This window comes from Eschrichtius robustus, chromosome 3 (assembly GCF_028021215.1).
Source record: "Eschrichtius robustus isolate mEscRob2 chromosome 3, mEscRob2.pri, whole genome shotgun sequence".
NCBI lineage: Eukaryota > Metazoa > Chordata > Mammalia > Artiodactyla > Eschrichtiidae > Eschrichtius > Eschrichtius robustus.
Window position 1 is genome coordinate 38,663,311 of NC_090826.1, and position 20,338 is coordinate 38,683,648.

Sequence of the window (20,338 nt, forward strand, 5' to 3'; positions counted from 1 at the left end):
GTGGCTGAGCAAAAGGACAAGTGATGGGTGCTCTGGCCATGAAGAAGAGCCCAGGGAGGGAGACACCAGGTCCCAGGGTGGGGGAGGAGAGGGGGCAGCAGGTGGGCTCCCTGAGAGGAACATCCTGTGGCCATCTCTGCCTGGCACCCCAAAGCCCCACGCAGGGGAGAGGTGGGTGCCCTGTGATGCACGGCCCAACCCAAGGTTCTCCAAGGAAGATGCTGCTAAACTGTTTGCGGGGATTAAACAGGTCCGGGAGCTCAATCTATCGCTGCTCTCCGTCCTATTTTCCGCAGGGGCTCTGGCTGGACCGCTCTTCCGGGAGTTGGGGCTCTCGGGTGCGCCGGGCAGAGGTCGGGCCGGATGGGGGCGCCGAACCGCTGCTACGCTCGAGCTTCCGAGGGCGCCCAAGGGAATCGGGTGCTCCTCCCACTCCGCCTGGCCCAGTGCGTAAGGACTGGGGAGCAGTCTTAGCCGAGCTGCCGCGCTTGACCTTGACGGTTGCGCTTTACCGGCATCTGGCCGGCTGCCAGGCAACAGCGCGCCGCCCCGCGGGTCTGCGGCTGCGGCACCGCCACTCCCTCCCTCCAGCGCAGGCGGGCGCTGGATCCCAGGTTGATCCAGGCCGGGTTTTGCGGCGAAGTCCGCGCGTGCTGATTCCTCATCGGTTGCCCTCGGCAGCGGTTGGCGGCGGGAGACCATGGTGCTGGATGAACTCTGGGACGCGCTCTCTGGGCCCTCCGGGGCTACCCTGGCTTGCTTCTTGGTGGCGGCGGCCTTGGCCCTGCACTGGTCCAGTCACCGGACGGCGCGGGGCGCGGCGGCCCGGGCACGACAGAGGCAGCAAGCGGCCCTGGAGACCATGGACAAGGCGGCGCAGCGCTTCCGTCTCCAGGTGATGGCCGGGGTTGGAATCGGGGTCTGGGGGAGGGCCTGGGGTGGTGGCAGCACTTTCAGCCGCCCGGGCGCGCGGAGGGGCGGGCGGCGGGCAGCGCAGGTGTGTGGGCAGCGAAGGTTCGTAACTCTCCGAAACTCCTCTCGCCGTAATGCATTCCGTACTCTTTCTGAGCCAGGTGGGGCCTAGGGGAGGAAGGGAAACGAAAGGGACAGGGCAGGTTGTCGAAGGCTGTCGCCGCACTGGGTCAAAGAGGAGCTTTGCTCTGGTGCCAAAGAATCTCAAGATCACTGACTATTAGGACGCTAAAACGCAAGTGTGAGAACCAATAGGATGCTCGGGTTTAGGACTTTGGAATCATAAGGTGATGGCCAAGGGCATCTGGAGAGCTTACAGTTCAAACTCACTGATTTGTGCTTGAGGATGCTAAGAGGGAGCTGGGGAGGGACTTGCCCAAGTCCACAGGGAGTTACTGGCGGAGCTGGACCCCTGCCACCTAGGCTGTCGAGTATGATGGGTTATAATCCCTTTGCATGAATAGGTTTAGGTGGGTGATCTGTCAACAAGATTTTATCCTCTGGATCAGCTCAGTGTGTGTATGGGGGCGAGGGAGAGGCCTAGAAAGGGAGGCTTTTCCTCCAGGTGTATGACACACTGGACCCAGTTCCAAGTCAAAATGCTGAACTCAGTTCTTATGTGCTGAGGGAGGGAAGACCTGCCCCGAGTGTTTGATAGGATTTGGATCTGACAGGTGGGAAGGCATTCCGGATAATGGGACAGCACAAGGCAGGAGCTGGAACTAGAACCCAGATGCCTGGTGGGACCATCCAGCCTCATTCCACTGGAGAGGAGCAGGGGAGAAAGATTAGGAAGAGAGACCCTGGCCTTGAATGCCAGGCCCTGGGTATGGCCTTGATGGCCATGAGGTTTTAGCTGGATGTAACGGTATGGATTTACTCCACACCATTCCTGGACCAGGAAATGTCATATTTGTTTATTTATTGAAATAAAAATGTATCTGGTTCCAGCCTTCACTCATCAAGCTGGCTGAAAAGTACACAATCAGTCAGTTTTTAGGTATTCAATCCAAACTGGTCACGTTCCCTACTTGAGCACAGGTTTATCACTGTCTGATCCTCCTTCTCTGGCTGGCCTCCTTGGTGCCCCGCTCAGGGATCCTTGCAGTGATCCCAGGCTCAGCCTAGAGACCCTCGGCTGCTCCCGAGGCTCCAGCTCCTGTGCAGCTGGCTAGCTGAGTTCTGCCAGCACCGAGGGCTGTATGGAGGCAGCTGTAAGAATCTGCCCACAGTTCGTGCCTACAGGACTCCCGTCCTGGTTGCAAGGAACCCACCAGCTGGTAGGGGTGTGGGGTGGTAGAAGGGTGGGTCTTCCCTCACTTCAACTCCAAGCATCAGCATCTACACAGTTTCCTTCTGGAGCAACAGCCTTTCATTATTTTTAAGAACCGACTCTTCCAGGGTAGAAGCTTTGGCCCTGAAATACCAAAAGCTGTTGAAACAGCCTCCGTGGGGCAGAGCCTGGCCTCGGAACACCAAAACTTGGCTCTTGCAGATGGGAAAGCAGGGAAATCACCTTTTGGCTTTCCAGTGACTGGGAGAAGAAAGGGAGAACTATCTTAGGAGCCTCAATGTGCTGAGCAATCAGCAAAGAGGTGAGGTCTTTGTGACAGAAGCTTTGGGAATGGGTAGGAGGTGGGCAGTTTAGCTGAGCTCATCCAGGGCCTTGGGACGGGGCCCGAGGTTAGCAGGGCCCTGGATGAATACAGCAGCCTGTAGTACAGCTCCTGCCTGATAGACCGCAGGAAAGCTAGTTGGGACCCAGATACCTCCTGTGTCCCGAGGCGTTGCTGGAGGAGGGGGCGTACTAAGCACCTTCTGAACATCGCAAGATGGTTCATCTTTCTCTGGACTCTAGAGCAACTTTAGAGTGAGGCGTATTTCTTGTATTCTCTGTTGACCGTGTGAGGCTTAACCTGTAACATGCCCATTTGTTGCATTTGTTTCCACCTTGCCCCCTGAATGAGTTTCAATATCCTTTCTGGACTGAAGAGAGGGCCCACCATTGACAGAATATTATGGCTGGGAGAGCCATCCCAGAACACCTGCTTATCCCTCTGTGCCTCTGCACCTGTAGTTTTATCCTGAATGCCCTTCCCACACATCCCTTACAAGCCCTTTTGTCAAAATCCCACTGGATTACAAATGCCACTTCCTTCAACTAGATCTGACCTGTAGTTCCATCTCCTGGTGTCTCCAAGACCAACTTGAAGCTGATTTTAAAACAAAACAATTCAATGAATGACTTGAAGAACAGTATGGTTTTTGTTTCGATCAGTTATCAGTGGCCTACATGATCAAATGGAAGAGATATCTTGAAATAGGACAAAAGCATTTTAAAAAAACCCCATGAGTGAAAATAAAAAAGACTTCGAGGACAATCTAGGATACCTGAAATTAGGACAGTAGGTGGTTCAGAAGGAGAAAAACAGATGGAGGAGGGGCAGTGATTCAATGATAGCTATAGTATCCTTTGCTTGAAAAAGTAGGCATACAGATGGCCACATGCTTGGTGAGACGTTATTTGTGCACTTCCCTGCATTCTCCGTACTAATTTTTTTTTTAATTTATTTATTTTATTTATTTATTTTTGGCTGCGTTGGGTCTTCATTGCTGCGCGCGAGCTTTCTGTAGTTGCGGCGAGCGGGGGCTACTCTTCGTTGCAGTGCATGGGCTTCTCACTGCGGTGGCTTCTCTTGTTGTGGAGCACAGGCTCTAGGCGCGAGGGCTTCAGTAGTTGTGGCACACGGGCTTCGTTGCTCCGCGGCATGTGGGATCTTCCCAGACCAGGGTTTGAACCCGTGTCCCCTGCATTGGCAGGTGGATTCTCAACCACTGCGCCACCAGGGAAGCCCCACATTGTGGGTTTTTCACAGACATTTTTTTTTTTCCTGTGAGGTTTCATCAGAAACTGTTAACTATGGTTTCCTTTTCAGAAGAGGGACTGGGCAGGGTAGTCCTAGAGGTGGGGGGAAATGTTCACTTTTCATTCTGTATACCTTTAAAAAAATACGTCACTAGGGGTTGTCTCGTGTGTTGGTGGGGAGATCATGGATCCATTTTTCTTTCTTTCCTTCCTTGTAGCTCCCTGTATTATTTAAAAAAAAAAAAAAATCCCAAGTGAGTGTTGTATCCACTTAACAAATTCAGGGAAGAGGTAGAGTGTTCCTGATATTGAGGCCGGGCTTCAAAGGCTGTGTGGTGGGCGTTCAGCTCTGGGCGTGTGGTGGGTGTGAGGGGGCCATGTTGCATTGAGGGGGTTCAGGGGAGTCTGACAGCACCACGGCCTGGAAGCATCTCCTGGAGCTTGTGGTGTGAAGGGGACTTTAAGGGGAGAGGCAAGGTGGGCTTGGACATTGCCCTATCTGGCCTGGCCGCAAAGCTTGGGCGGGGCAGCCGGTTGGGTGGCCCCTGTCTGACCCAGGAGAGAAAGAATGTGCACTGGCAAGGGTTTTGGTAGAGGGGACAGAGAGATAGCCATTTGCCAGAGCTACTTAGGGGGCTTGGTGACTGGATGTGGGTGGGAAGGAGAGGGGGGGAGTCGAAGATGGAGGGCAGCGTCCTTCCCTGAGGGAAGAGGAGCCAGTGGAGAGGGGTGGGGAGGCACCGAGCTCAGGGGAACGACACAGGGACAGAGGGAGAAAAGGGAGTAGCCCAGCGAGTAGGTCTGAGCTTAGTTGGGTCAGTCGAAGGACATGATCTGGAGGCTGTGAGATAGGCAGAGGGCCTGGAGTGGAAGCCATGAGAAGGAGTGTCTTCTCCCAGCATCAGAGAAGGAAGAAGAGGTGCCAGAGGAACCTCCAGGAGCCTCTGTCTCTCCCCGCGTCTGGCTCCTTCTCAGGCTTCAAATCACATCTGAAATGTCACCGCCACCTACCCAGCCCATCTGAATCATTCCTCTGTTCTTTCTGTCACAGACTCCGTTTATCCTTTCTCACACTTGCCGTGGTCTGTCCATTCTTTGTTAACTTGTTTTCTTTCTTAAAAAAATTTTTTTTTCTTTTATTCTTTTTCAAATTCTTTTCTCAATTAACTTGTTTGTTTTCTTGAAGGTAAGCTCTGAAAGCAGAGACTTGTCTGTCTTGGTTATCTCTAAATTCACAGCCCTAGCTAGTCCTCAGCACATAGTAGATGCTCAGAACATGTGTGTTGACTGAATGAGCGGATGACAGAAGTAGCGGAGAGGTGGGAGGGAACCCCGGGGAAGGGGGTATGTCTGTGCCCAGAGGAAACTGAAGCGAGCCCTCTGAATGCTTCCATGAGACTTGGAGCAGAATGAACAGAGTCAAGTGTTTGTTGTATTCGGCAACAAGGAAGTCCCTGGTGACTTTGGCAGGAGCAGAGGAGGGTAGAGATGAGATGTGGTGCCTGCAACTCAGATGTCCTCCTAGCCCTATTTACTAATTAGCCCAATACCCTCGAGGGGGAAGCCAGCGGATGTTTGCAGGCAGGGGCTGACCCCAGAGACTCTGGGGGACTTCGAGGCCTGGCAGTAGGTGTCTGATCAAACATCTCTTCTCCTTCAAAGAGCTCTTCCCTGACCACCCTCTTCCTGTGTGCCGCCCACTCACTGCATCCATTTTATTTTCTTTATTTCTTGCTATCTAAAATTCTTATTTACTTATGAATTATCTGCTCACCCCCAACTCTGCACCTTGTGTAAGCTCCCCCAAAGCCTGGATGTGACTTTTTTGTTCACTGCTGTATCCACTTGCCTAGCATGGTGCCTGGTACGGAGTAGGTGCCTAATGCATATCTATGGAATGAACAAAAATACCCTCTCTTTTGGATGTGGCTCCAGCTCCAACCCTAACCACCCAGGACAGGGTTTTCTTATTTCTGCCCTCCCCTGACAAGGTGTTGAGTAGTTAGGTGCAGGTGGACAGCCAGTGGGCAGCCCATGCTGAATGGGTAGAGAACTATAGTTTATCTGTAAGTCCTAGGCAAGGCACTTCCCCTTGCTGAGCCTCAGTTTCTTTAGCTGTGCAATGGGAATGGTAGTAAGATTTAATCCAAACATGGAGCACATTGGCATGGTGCCTGGCACACAGTAGGTAGTCATTGGTGGTCCCTGTTAGTAATGGTCTAATGATCAGCCTGGGCATGGCCTCTCCCTGGACCCCCCTCAGGTAAGCTTCTTGAAGAGATAGATCTGTATTGTCCACAGGTGGCAAGGGCCTGCCCAGGCTGGACCACATTTGTGGTGTCAGAGCTGCGGGTGGGCACATCTGTCACGGGTTGGCATGTGACAGTGAGCACGTGCTTGGTAGGTGTGGGGATTTGGGGGCATGGGCCACTGGCATCTGCTGCAGGCACATGGGGCCTGCGGGGAGTGGGGGACTGATCCGAGTTGTCTCCCCAGAACCCTGACCTGGACTCGGAGGCACTGCTGGCCCTACCTCTGCCTCAACTGGTACAGAAACTACACGGTGGGGAGCTGTCTCCGGAGGCTTCACTCTTCACCTACTTGGGAAAGGTAAAGCCTGGGAGTGACCCTGCTCCTTCCTCCCCTTTCTCTGCAAGGCTGGGGGGAAAACCTGGCCTGGACTTTGTCCCACTGAGGGCCGTGTTGGGATCACAGTGCCAGGGAGGTAGGGAGGGAGCCAGAGCTCTGTGTGTGTGTGTGTGTGTGTGTGTGTGTATGTGTGTGTGTGTGAGAGAGAGAGAGAGAGAGAGAGAGAGAGAGAGAGAGAGAGAGAAGAGAGAGAGAAGTGAGAGAATGGCTCTGTGTGTGTATGCGGGGAGGCGGGGTGGGACGGGGGTGGGGGGGGGCACTGAGCATGTTGTCTTAGCTAGAAACCTGGCTTTTAGCCCAGACTTCCCTCTCTCTCCCGCCCCCACCCCATCAGTCACCAAGTCTCGTCTGTTCCCTTCCTATAGCTGTCTCTAGTCCATCCCCTTGTCTCCCCCTCTTCAGCCACCCTGGTCCTCCACCACCATCTCCCTCTGGGACCAAGCGCCAGCCTCCCGGCCAGGTGCCCTCTCAGCTCTTCAGCATCCTCTCTGGCCAAGGCCTTCTGTAGCTTGGGGCACCAGTGGCTCAGCCGCTGGCAGTTCCCTGGCACCCAGCGCCTGCACTGGCTCGAGTGGGGCTCCTTGTACCGGTGAGGCTCTTCTCCTTCTTGCCCCGCTCAGTGCAACAGGCTCCCCCGGAAGAGTCTTCAGGGCTCAGAGAGGAATCTCTGGAGTCTTCCAGGAAGCCTCCCATGACCCTCCTCCCCTCCCAGCCTGAGTTAGGGTTTCCTCTTCAGTGTTCACTTTCTAACAGCACATTTCTCGTCACACTGTAGGGCTTGCCTTGTCTTTCTCTTTCCCAAGGCAAATGTGGGCTTTTGGTGGACAGAGTCTTATTTGTCTTTGCACCTTAGTGCTGAACGCTATGTCTTTTATATAGTAAGTGCTCAAGAAATGTGTTTGAAACGAAATGAAAGAAGGAATTGTGCTTTGTGAGTGTGACTTGTCTATATATGCCATAGCATTTTTTTAAAACATCTTTACTGGAGTATAATTGCTTTACAATACAATGTTGTGTTAGTTTCTGCTGTATAACAAAGTGAATCAGTAATGTATACATATATCCCCATATCCCCTCCCTCTTGCGTCTCTCTTGCGTCTCCCTCCCACCCTCCCTATCCCGCCCCTCGACGTGGTCACAAAGCACCAAGCTGATCTCCCTGTGCCATGCGGCTGCTTCCCAGTAGCTATCAATTTTACATTTGGTAGTGTATATATGTCCATGCCACTCTCTCACTTCATCCCAGCTTACCCTTCCCCCTCCCTGTGTCCTCAAGTCTATTCTCTATGTCTGCGTCTTTATTCCTGTCCTACCCCTAGGTTCATCAGAACCATTTTTTCTTTAAGATTCTATATATATGTGTTAGCATATGGTATTTGTTTTTCTTTTTCTGACTTACTTCTATGAGTGTGACTTGTATCTGATATGATTTCTTGGAAGAGAGCATGTGGTAGTGAGTGGGACCCCTAAGCAGGTGGACATGAGTGCCAGGGGGACTGACGGGTGTGCATGAGAGTGGTGTGAGTGACTGCAGCTGAGAGGGGGGCAGAGAGGGACTGTAGAGAAAGGACTGGACACCCCTGGGCCGGGTGCACTGAGAGGACATAGTCTCAACAGCCGGGGTTGCTTCTAACGAATCAATGTCCCTGAAAAAGCTCCTGCCCCTCTTAATCATCCACAGAGAGCATTCTGGCTATAGATTGGCCTCCTCTCTTTCTGCCCGGGGCAGGAGACAGATTACATGTACCTGAGTGTGGCAGTAGGGCCACACCCATGTTCCTGTCAGTTGCTGTCAGTCAGCCACTCCTCCGTGACACTTGATTATCAGCTTCAAGGGTTCCTGGGGGAGGGGAGGCTTCACCTGGGCCTGCCTGGGGCAGAGGAGCTGGGAGGCTCCCTGGGAGGCTGTAGCCTGGGTCTAGACCTGCCCTGCACTGACTCCCAGTGTGACCTGACACGGGGATCTGCCGGCCTCACTGGGCAGAGGGTGCGTCTTGGAGGAGGATGGGGGTGGGGTGGCCAAGGGTCATCCTCCTCCCAGCTCGGCCTCTGGGGGGCATCTGAGGTCAGTATCTTGCCCCTTTGAGTTCCCTGGTTGTGCCCTGGCCCTGGGAGTACTCTCTCTCTGTCCGTTTTGGAGTTGAAGGCCAGAGACAGCCAGGGTGAGGCCGGAGCCACATGTCCCTAGTGAGGCGAGTGCTGGGCCTAGGTTATCTTCTGTGCCCCTGGGTCATGTTTCTGGTTACCCTTCTCCTGGGTGGTAAGGGAATTTTAACACAACTGAAAAAAAAACCAAAAAAGCCAGCCTCACTTTGTCTTGTATCCACATCTCTCTCCCCCAGGCCTGGGAAGTGAACAAAGGGACTAACTGTGTGACTACCTACCTGGCAGACTGTGAGACTCAGCTGTGCCAGGTCCCAAGGCAGGGCCTGCTCTACGGCATCCCTGTGAGCCTCAAGGAGTGCTTCAGCTACAAGGTGTGCCCTGCCCCAGTCCCTGCCAGCCAGCTCTGTGTCCTGGGTCACCCTGGGCCCTCAGAGGAAGTACCAGGTCCAAAGGCCTTGAGAGGGCACCATGGGTATGCCCTACCTTGGCCTGTGGGGTGGTGGTGGGAACAGACCCTGTGCTGCTGAGGCGCCCCTGGCTCGTCAGCCACGCCCCTCTCGCCCATCCCTCCTTCTAGGGCCAGGACTCGACACTGGGCTTGAGCCTGAACGAGGGGGCGCCAGCAGAGTGTGACAGCGTGGTGGTGCAGGTGCTGAAGCGGCAGGGGGCCTTGCCCTTCGTGTACACCAATGTCCCCCAGTCCATGTTCAGGTTGTGTCTCGGGTGCGGGGTGGGGGCAGGGGCACCGGTGCCAGTGTGACATGGGCTGACCCCTTTCTGCTTCCTCCAGCTATGACTGTGGTAACCCCCTCTTTGGCCAGACCGTGAACCCGTGGAAGTCTTCCAAGAGCCCAGGTGGCTCCTCAGGGGGTGAGGGGGCCCTCATTGCGGCTGGGGGCTCCCCACTGGGCTTAGGCACCGACATCGGAGGGAGCATCCGCTTTCCCTCTGCCTTCTGTGGCATCTGCGGCCTCAAACCCACAGGGAACCGCATCAGGTATGGTGTAGCTGGTCGGGGGAGGGAGCTTTTGAGTCTCTTGCTGTGTGACCTTGGCCTAGCTTCCCACCTCTCTGGGCTCCAGGCAGGGATTCCCTGACTGGGGTTTTGCTGGGAGGTAGTGTCACAGCACCACAGTCCTTGGTTCCTAGTTTCCAAAGAGGTGAGAGAGTTGGGAGCTGCTGTATGGATGTGGGGTTGGGCAGAGGATGGCCATTTTCCATTTCCAACATCTTGTGTTTCTTATCCAGCAAGAGTGGCCTGAAGGGCTGTGTCTATGGACAGGTAGCAGGTGAGGTCTGTGGTTCCCTCTATGCCCTGGAGGAGGGGGGTCTGCCTCATCCGCCTCTGCCCCTGCTTCTCCTTGGGGCAGTGTTGGGCCCCCAGGCCACTCTAGGTCTGAGTTCCTACGCCTTGTCCCTGCTCACACTCCTGGGCCACGGCCCAGCCCTTGCCTGGACCCGGCCCCAGAGCCCCTTGGGGCTGGGTGATCTCTCTTTCCTCCCCATCCTGCCCCACAGTACAGCTCTCAGTCGGCCCCATGGCCCGGGACGTGGAGAGCCTGGCGCTGTGCCTGCGAGCGCTGCTGTGTGAGGACATGTTCCACCTGGACCCCACCGTGCCCCCCCTGCCCTTCAGGGAGGAGGTGAGCCGGGGTGGGGGTGGGCATAGGGTGGATTCAGGTCTCACTGGTGCTCCTGAGCCCAGAGAGCAGCCGCCGCACTGCAGCAGGACTTGGAGGTCCTGTCTCCTGAAAACCACCCCCGCGGGGCGCGGGGGTGGGGGGGGACGGGGGTGAGGGGGGATGGGGGGGCGGTGTCTGAGGCCAGCAGCAGCGCCTCTGCAGACAGCCACCAGATGGCGCCCTTGCCTGCATTTGGAAACCCTGAGGCTTTCAAATTGGTGGGCTGGGAGCAAGAGCTGAGGAAAGGCCCACCTTCCGGCCCAGCCTGGGGGCTGTCACTGCGGAACAGGAGTGGCCTCGAGGCTAAGAACAGCTTGAGAGAGCACTCCTGTACCTTATCTGTGTTTGATCCCCAGTAATTAGGAGCCTTTCCTACAGTATTCATGTCCCTATCCCCAGCCTCCAGAGGGATGCTTGGCGCGTAGGCTGAGTGAGTTAAGGACAGTTAAAAGCGGAGCTGTCTCCCTCCCAGAGAAAGCTGGGATCTGTGGGCAGTGGCAGATGCTGGCTCCCCAAAATATCATCAAAACAGCCTGTTGATCAGATAAGGCTGAGTTTAATGCTTTCTGTGGTGAGGGGGAGTGCTGCCTCCACAGAGCCTTAGCAGCATGGGGGAGGGGCGCGAAGTTAGGATATTGAAGTTGGTTTCAGGTGGATATTTCAGTGTGGGCCACTGGTTAGGATTGGCTACAGATCACGATGTAATAGGTTAGGACTGGTGGATACAGCAAGGTGAGGATTCTGAGGAGAGGGGTTCAAGGAGTCTTAGAGGATAAGCCGTCATTTGGTGCTTCTATTGAAGAGTTGATGGGTCTTTTAAGAATGACTGATAAAGTTATCTGTACTTTATGTACAACACATTCAGGAGTAGTCAAGTTAGATCGATGTGGGCAGTGGAATAGTAAAGCCATGTTAATGTAGACAGTAAGCTGTGTGATGTAAGCGCCATTTCTCAGCAGTCTGGCATTTCTCCCTACAGACCTCTTGCCTCACCCAGCCCGGGTTGCCTTGGAAGGGCTGAAGGCCCTGGGGCAGACAGGAGATCTGGGCTGGGGGTGGGGTGAGCTACCCCTCCTCAGCAGAGGAGATGTTCTAAGTGAAACCACTCGTTCAAGAGCCCCTTCCTGAGCGGAGGTGAGGAGGTGAGGCTCCTGTCCTGAGGTCTGGAACAATCTATTATGGGAGCCAGGACTAGCATTCTCGAAACAGGCCGTGGAGAGCCTCGGCTCAGGACGCAGGATACCTGGCTTCCCGACCTAGTGTTGTAGCTCTGCCCTGACAAGTGGCCTTGGCTGAGTCCCAGCCCCACTCTGGGCCTATCTCCCTATCTAGACCTGAGGCCTCAGTTTCCTCGTAGGACCAGTGGGAATCCTCATTCTTGCTCTGCCCACCTGCGAAGTCATTGTGAAGGAGTCAGATGCAGAAGGGGCTGGCCTCGCTGGCAGTCAGTTTTCGGGGGATCTAGGGTGCAGCCTCAAAGCTGCGTCTGGGGCTGAGTAGCTGCTCTGAGCTCTGGGAGCCCTGCTTGGGGCCACCCTCTCCTGACCTGACTCTGACTCCTGTGTGTTGCCCCCAGGTCTACACAAGCTCTCAGCCCCTGCGTGTGGGGTATTATGAGACTGACAACTATACCATGCCCACCCCGGCCATGACACGGGCCCTGCTGGAGACCAAGAAGAGACTCGAAGCTGCTGGCCACACGGTATGGAGGTGGGAGCCCACAAGTCCTGGCATCGCCCCTCTTTCAGGGAAGCCTTCCTGGTACCCATGGCTGCCACCCATCCCTGGCATCCTTCCACCCTGATTGTTTTGTGGTTGGGGATGGGAATTCAGTCCCTGAGGGACCAGTAAAAAGGGACTGATCAGAAGTATTGGGGTACATGATTGATGGTGAGCTCACCCCTGTGCTGGGGATGTGTGAGCTGCATCGGGAGGGCCTCGTCGACCACAGACAGGGGTGCACAGCTGTCCAGAGGTTCCTGGGGCCCTGAGATGGCAGGTTTGGGGATGTTCATCTGAGACAGGCTTATATGTGGCTCCAGAGTTCTCTCCTGATGTGCATCTTACAGGGAGTTATCACGGGCCAACAAGGCCACCGTTGCGGCTCCAGTGAGGGTACCGTGAAGGCAGGGTTGGTCCAGTCCATGCTCGGGGCTGCCTGGGTAGCATGGGGGTGGTGGGACCCAAGGGTTTCTAGGTCTGGGAGTCTTACACTCCTCAGTCCCTGCAGCTGGTTCCCTTCCTGCCAAGCAACATACCCCATGCTCTGGAGACCCTGTCGACGGGTGGGCTGTTCAGTGACGGTGGCAAGAGCTTCCTACAGAACTTGTGAGTGATGTTGGGTTTGGAGGTCTGTGGTGGGATCAGGACATGGGGAGACCCAGGAAGAGCAGCTGGGTGCTGTAACCCCGGGGACAGGCCAGGCTGGGGGAAGATGGAGGACAGGCCTCGGCTGAACGTGAAGAAGGTCTGAGCATTCTGGGTAGGGACCTTGCCACCCCTCTGATGGCAGGCTGAGCCTGGCACTACCTTGCCAGGGAGTCTTTGGAAAGGTGCCAGCGCAGGGGGAGGCTGGATTAAGCGTCGTGGCCTCATCCTGAGCTGAGCTGGCTGGGAGGTAGGAGGTAGACAGGGAGTTGCCTATCTGTTTGGGAAAGATTGAGAGACAAGGGTAGGGTCAAATAGGAAGGCAGGGGTGTAGACGTCATTCTGTGACTCCGGGCTCTTCTGACTTGAGCCACGTCTTTCTCTTTTGAGTAGGACCTGAGTTTTCTTGTCTGTAAAGTCAGTAGTTTGGACCAGACCAGCTTTAATGGACTTCGCAGAGCTCACGTTTAGAGAAGCTGGTTCCACTTGGGTGTTTTCAGTCCTTAAAGGTTGACACGGGCAGAGGACAGGCCTGTGAAGGTGCCTCCTGGGGACATGCCCAGACTGACTGGACTTCCCCCAGTAGCTAAGTGTGGTCCAGGCTTCAGCGGAAGGCTACCCCTCACTCTGGCCCTGGGAATGAGGCTCCAGGATCAGCCGCCTGAGACCTTTCCCTGAGACCTAGAGCAGAGACAGCCTCAGAGACAAGGATCACAGTGCCCACTCAAGATCGCGCCACTCGTGCCTCCAGGCCAGTATCCGCATCCATGGGGGGAATGCCCTCAGTATCACGCCCTGGCCAGGGAGATGCTGCCTGTAGTTCTTATTGCTTTAAGCTGAGTTTGCCAGGCAGGGAGACAGGGAGTCCTGCCTTGGGGAGCTCCATTGGGTGTGGGTGGAGCCCAGGCATCCCAGAGGGTCTGCAGACACAAGCCACATATTGGAAAGGAGAGGCTGAGATGAAGGGGCTGGAGAGCGTGGTTACTGGAGTCTGGTGAGGAGGGAGGTAGACAGAGTCACTGAGTAGAGACTGGGGGATGCAGTAGGTGGGGGTGAGCCAGGACAGATGCCTGGGGTGGATGTGTCTGGACTGGACCCTTTGTCTCCCAGCAAAGGTGATTTCGTGGACCCCTGCTTGGGAGACCTGATCTCAATTCTGAGGCTGCCCAGATGGCTTAAAGGACTGCTGGCTTTCATGCTGAGGCCTCTGGTGAGGGCACAAGGAATAGAAGGGGTGGGGTGGGCTGGGCGGGAGCCTCTAGGGCTCTTCCCCCCTCCCCTTAGCCTCCTCTTTTTCTCAGCCCTCACCCAGTCTCTTCTCCTCCCCCCATGCCCTTTGATCTTCAGCTAACATGCATGCTGAAAGGGGTGCTGACCCAGGACATGGGGGGAGGGACAGAGGGAGGAAGCACGGGCAGCTTGGCCTGAGGAAGATTATTGCCACACCTGGCCCAAAGCTGAGTCACTGACTGTGTCTGTCCTTCTGCAGCTCCCAAGGTTGTCAGCCTTTCTCAACAGCATGAAATCTCGGTAAGAATGTTTCCCATGCCCAGATGCTTGCCCCCCTTTTCCCCTGACCTGGGTCCAAGTGCTTTCCAACAGGAAAAGATGAGAGAAGTAGCTTCTGAGGCTGGAAAGGGCCCAGGCAGGGTGGCAACCTCTGTGGCTTTCAAGGAGGATCTTGAGGATGTCTTAGCAAGGTCCAGGAAGGCCTGGAGAGCAAGGACCTGAGGGAGAGCACAGGATGGGAGAGGGTGGAGAGGAGAAGACTGTCCTGGCTGGGCATGGGTGGAAAGGCCCGGGAGGGAGCTGGCAGGCGGCAGGAGCGGGGGATGCTGGGAACCCATGAGGGGTGCTACTCTTTTAGAGATCAGACTACACTGCGCCCTCTCCTGCCTGCCCCTCAGTGGCTCACGCCGGAAAGGCTGGGAATAAATTGCCCCATTCTCAGGCCCTGACATCTTGTGGACTTGCTCCTTCTGTTACCACCAGGCATTTAGGACCTTGGGTGGCCTTGGCCTCTCCTGTGTCCTGAGGGTAGCTAGGAGTCAGGCCTAAGTCCCTCTTGGGGACTCAGTGGGACATGAACTTAGGGATTAGAACTTCTGCCCTGCACTACTTTCCTCTCAGAGTGCCCTGGAATTGAGAAGGGTCCAAGGAGGAATGAGATCTGGGAGGTGTTGAGAGTAGGGGTCTGATGTTGCTAATCCCCGTGGCTGTGATCATCATGGTCGGTGACCTCACTCCCTCTGTCCAGGTCAGCTGGAAAGCTCTGGGAACTGCACCACGAGATTGAGGTGAGGCCAGAGCCTCTAGACTAGAGTAGGGCGGGTGGGGGGTGGAGTTGGACAGGGCACCTGTGTTGGGGTCTCTCGGCCACTGGTCCCACTGGTCCCCTGGAGTGGCCCATCGTTCTCCCTTCCACTCCCTGGATTGGGCCGCTTGGGGACTGCTGTCAGACCCTCACTTGCCCAGAGACCCATCTTAGGGGCCTGGGTCAGCCTGGGGCTCCTGTCCTGGATACCTCTTTGCCACTCTGGTGCTGCCTGTAGCCAGCACTCCACGGCCCTGCCCTGGTAGGAAGAGTGGTGTCTGTGGTTCTGTGGAGCAGTTGATGCCCCCTGAGAGCAGCCCTGTCTGAATACCCCGAGGTCCTCCATCCCACTGTGGTTCAGTTCACATCCGGGGCAGGTGCAGGGCTAGAGTCACCCCAGCCACAGTGCCTGCGTTGGAGAGTCCATGTAATGGACTGGGTCTGAGTGCTTCACCTGGTGTACGGGTGTCCTCCCCAGGTGTACCGTCACTCTGTGATTGCCCAGTGGAGAGCAGTGGAGCTGGATGTGCTGCTCACCCCCATGCTGGGCCCTGCTCTAGACTTGAATGGCCCAGGCAAGGCCACAGGTGAGGCTTGCAGCCCCATCACAGCCCTGTCACCTGTCTCTTCTCTTCTATGAGTTCAGCACTTTGCCTGGTGGGGCTGCTGGGAGGTAGAAGAAGAGGAGCCCTGCGGTGGGTTGCACCCCTGGGGGAGGACTCCACCCTTGAGAGGGTCACAGTCTGGTTGGCTGGAGAGATGGGAGTCATGTGGGATGCCTTGGGAGGGAACGAGCTCCCTCTCCTCAGCACTATTCAAGTTGGAGATCTTGTTACAGAGTCTATGGTTTTGGGAGGTGGCATTTGAAGTCCAGGTGGGATTTAGATAAACCAGGAAAACAGCAACAACAGTCCAGGTGGGGGGAAGCTGCAGGGCAGAGGCACAGGGCAAGCTCGTCAGCGGGCTCTCCAGCCTGCCCTGAATCTGGATTCCTGGGCTCTGTCACTCTCACTCAAGTCTCAGCCCTAGGAGAGAACCTCTCCCTATCTGTGGAGGCAGGGTGCCATTTCACAGGGTGGAAGACTGGGGCTCAGAGAGGACAGTTGTCATGGAAGGTCACCCAACCTGCTCCAGCCACATGTGCTGTGTCTCAGGGGCCGTCAGCTATACTCTGCTCTACAACTGCCTGGACTTCCCTGCGGGGGTAGTGCCTGTCACCACGGTGACCGCCGAGGACGAGGCCCAGATGGAGCATTACAAGGGCTACTTTGGGGATATCTGGGACAAGACGCTGCAGAAGGTAAGTCCCTTTTCCCCTGGACTCACACCTGCTCCCCTTCCTCTAGTGGAGGAGACAGTATAAACACGAGTATCCTTGTCTGTCTGTCTTGAGAGCTTGTTTGGAGGTTCTAGCAGGGGAGCGCAGCTACTCGTATACCCTTGACCGAAGAACAGTCCTCCTCTATCGGGGAAGGTCGTCCTCTTCGACGGGGCGCGCAGCTTCGGGAGGGACGCACGTGGAGCGGTGAGGGAGGAAGGGGACACCCGCCTAGCCAGCCAGATCAGCCAAATCAACCCTGGCGATCAATGGGGTGACAGATGTCACAGCCAGATCGCCCTCACATCCTCTTGTCTGTCTTTCTTAACGCAAGACCCCTAAAGACTGCGGGCTGGCCCTGCTGTGCTGCCCCTCCTCTCCAGCTGGGATGCTTCCTGGGCCCAGGGTGGGGTCCTGCCTCGACACCTCCCATCCTGATGCCTGTGTCCCCTGCAGGCCGTGAAGAAGAGCGTGGGCCTGCCTGTGGCTGTGCAGTGCGTGGCTCTGCCCTGGCAGGAAGAGCTGTGTCTGCGGTTCATGCGGGAGGTGGAGCGACTGATGACCCCTGAGAGGCAGCCATGCTGACTACCGCCGCCTGGCCCTAGAGGGCCTGAGACCCACTGGAGCCACGCCCAGTGTAGTCAGGGCACAGCTGCCATCCTGGAGGAAGTGTTCAGCCTGGGGCAGAGGCTTCCAAGTCCCTCCCCCTCGCCCCTGCAAGAAGCCCAAACCCGCTGAGTCTGGACCTCGCTCCCTCCCCCGTTCCCCTCCCTGCCCTGACACCCCCAACGTGGCAGCCAGTGGGCATGACATGGGCGAAGGCCCACTAACAGTCAAGAATCGGTTCCTGGTCTGTGTCCTTTCTGGAAGTCATCGTTAGGGCACTGGGGGTTGGAGACCCGACCTTCTAGAACCTGACTCCAGCCACGTCAGTCTCCTGCTCCAAAACCTCCTCTGGTTCCTGTCACTCGCAGGATGGACACAGGCTTCTCAGGATGGGCGATGCAGCCCCAGCACTTCACACCCACCCCTCCCACCCCCCTTAGACTAAGCCCTACTTTGTTAGACACTGTCTTTTCTCTTCTCCTTGCCTCTGCTGGGAATGCCCTTTCTGCTCCCCTACCATTAAATCCTCTGAGGCCCAGCTCAGATCCCTCTTTCTCCTTCTGAGCCCTGGAGTAGGTGGGCTGTTTCCTCCCAGTCTGCCCTGTGTGGTGGGCATCCGCGGGTGGGTCGCCGCCCTTAGCACACTGGCTCTCCTTGACGGCAGGGATACTATTTCTACATCTTTGTCCTCAGTGGCCAGCACAGGGCTGGGCACAGGGCAGCGGGGAGTCTGGGATGCTGCTGGGGAGAGGACCCCGCAGGACTGAGGAGGCGAGCACAAGACAAGGTGATCTGGCAGAGAGTGCTCACAGGGCCAGCCCAGGACTGGAATGTTCTGGGAAGGCTTCCTGAAGGAGGAGTACCTGTGTTGAGTATAGAAGGTCCCCAGGGCTGAGATAGGGGACGAGGACATCCCATGGAGAAGGAACAGTAGTACACCCAGAATGGGCACAGGAGGAGCAGCGGAGATGTAGGTGGGGGTCAGATCAAGGTGGACTTGGAGGGCCAGTTCAGGAACTTGAATCCAGTCTCAAGGGCAATGGGTCGCTCTCGAAGGATCAGACAGGTGTGGCGAGGAGAGTAGGCTGGAGGGGCAGAGCCTGGAGAGGGTAACGAGGCTGCTCCTTGATCCTAATATGGGGAAGGGGGCCTGGGGCCTGAGCTAGGGCCCTGGCCCAGGTAGAGAGAGAGGTGGTTTGGGAATTGACAGTTGGGGGGTGGAAGTGAGCTGTCTCAGCTCAGGCTCAGCTCTGCCCAGTTTGCCAGCTCACCTCTTGCTGGACTGCTTTGCCTGGTGGGTGGAGGGTTAGCTCATCTGGATGACTGGGGCCTTCTTGGGTCCACCAGCACAGCTGCCTCCCTCCTCCCTGGCTCCAACCCTAACTCGCCCGCTTGCTGTCGGAGATGTTTCTGGCCTGAGCCCTCGGGCAGGGTGGGCCCCTGGCTCCCACCTGACCTACTTCATATTCTTTTCAGGGCAAGCTGCTTTCCCAAGGCTCCCTTCTCCACCGAGATTTTCCTGCTTCTCCAGTGGTGCTTTCCCCTCCAAGTCACGTGCCCAGTGGCACCTGTACTTTCTGCCAGTGGCGTCCCTGCCTCAGTGGGGCAAGTCTCAGGGCAGACATGAGGCCCTACCTTGGGGCTGACTAGAAGCCCCGACCCACATGGATGCCTAGATTGGGGTGACCAGGCAGCTGCTGCACTTTGCCCTGATTTCTCTTAACTGCTGCGTCATTTTGCCTCATATCCTTGCATAAAACCACGTGCCATCTGCCCCAGCTTTCTGCCCCATTTCTCTCTTAGGTTAATGATAGCCTCGTGCTTTCAGACACGAGGCTGCCGTGGGGGGCCACCTCTCCTCCATTCCTTCCCTGGTTTATTGATGTCACCCTTGGACCCAAGCAGGGCCATGCCCAGCCCCGTGCTTAGTGGTGCCGGAGTTCCGCCAAGCCTGGCTCCCATCCCTGAGAGGCTCCTGGGCCTGTGTGTGTGGAGGATGTTGGCACAAGCACGTTGGCTCTCTTGTGATCAGGGCCGGGGGAAAGGGTAGATGACGGGGCCAAATGCTGCTGAGGGCGGCGGAGGTGGTCAGTGAGGAAGCGAGTACCCCCTGCGTTCCACCTCCACCTCTACACTGTGGTCCAAGCCACCTGCCTCTCACCTGGACACTAGTAACTGAACTGGGCTCCCTGCTTCCTTCCTCACCTGTCCGCCAATCCATTCTCCATACAGCAGCCAGAGTGATCATTTAAAAGTGTATATCAGATCGAGTCACCTCTCTCCTTAAGACCTTGCAGTGGCTTCCCAATCACCCGCAAATAAAATCCAGTCTCCTCCTCGAGTCCTGTGAGGCCCCACGTGACGTGGGCCTTGCCCACCCCCCTGCCTCCTCCTGGATGTCTCTTCCTCTCGTTCATCGTGCGTGCTCCAGCCACATGAGCACCCTTTGGTCTCTCGATCATCTCAAGCTGGTCCCTGCTCCAGAGCTTCTGTGTTAGCTGTCCCTCTGTTTGGAACACTTGGCGCCAATGTCACCTTCCCTGATCACCCACTTGGCAAACAGTTCCCCTTGACACCTTCTAACATGCCACCCTTTGTACTTTATAGCATTATCACTATCTGGAATCATACTTCTTTTTTTGTCTCCACTCAGGCAAGCTTCCTGAGAGCTGCATTTTGTCGTGCTCAGCCTGATACTCAGCATGTGGAACAGTGCCTAGAAGGTGCTTAGTTAATTTAGTGAACATTAACTGAGCATCTACTAGGCACCAGGCGCTGTATTGGATGCTGGGACTGCAGTGATGAATGCGGCAGACTAGGGTCTTGTCCTCTCGAAGCTGCATTCTGGAGGATATTTGTTGACTGAAAGGAGGCAGGGAGGCAGGCAGGTGTGATAGTAAAGACCTACGTATTTAATGCATGAAGTGATAAGGTGACTTTTAATCAGGACAAGGGGGGAAGGACATTCTGAATCTGAGCCATCTACCTTCTGGGCACTTTATAGTCATCATGTCATTTTATCCTATTAACCCTGTTGTGGGTGTTTGTGTCCCTATTTTACAGAAAGGTCCCACAGCTAGAAGCAAGGGAGTTAGAATCGGTATCTGATTCATTCTATGTCAGAGCCTCTGCCTGGTGTCCCATGATGCTGAGGCACAGAGGAGTGACAGCATAAGCCAGCCGCTGCCTCTTCCTGTCTGACCAGTCCAGTGGCCTCAATACCCTCTAAGTCACGTGGCTACTTCCTGGTCTCAGCTTTTCCCCTACTCCCCGGTCCACTGCCATAGCTTCTTGCCTGGCCTCCCCTCTTCAGACTGGTCTTCTCCAACTGTCTTTCAGAGGGCAGATGAGTGACCTTTCTAAAAACAAATCTCATCATGCATAAAACCTTGTGCTCAGTCCAGACTCCTGGCTCTGACCCACAAGGCCACGCTTCACCTGGCCGTGCAACTGACCAC

General features: G+C 55.9%; 1 protein-coding gene across 2 annotated transcripts; it reads left to right on the forward strand.

The window, feature by feature from the left end:
* Positions 1-466: 466 nt before the first annotated feature.
* On the forward strand, positions 467-20,087 carry FAAH (fatty acid amide hydrolase). Of its 2 annotated transcripts, XM_068539806.1 has the most exons (15): positions 467-895; positions 6,335-6,448; positions 8,830-8,964; positions 9,171-9,304; positions 9,384-9,590; positions 9,842-9,882; positions 10,112-10,236; positions 11,852-11,977; positions 12,506-12,603; positions 13,753-13,852; positions 14,132-14,172; positions 14,900-14,939; positions 15,435-15,543; positions 16,111-16,256; positions 16,731-20,087. In XM_068539806.1, exons 1-15 carry the CDS (start codon positions 701-703, stop codon positions 16,857-16,859), a joined length of 1,740 nt encoding a protein of 579 aa, XP_068395907.1. In that variant the 5' UTR covers positions 467-700; the 3' UTR covers positions 16,860-20,087. The 2 variants fall into 2 exon arrangements, with proteins under 2 accessions (XP_068395907.1, XP_068395908.1); XM_068539807.1 differs by lacking the exons at positions 14,900-14,939; positions 15,435-15,543.
* The last annotated feature ends 251 nt before the right edge of the window (positions 20,088-20,338 follow it).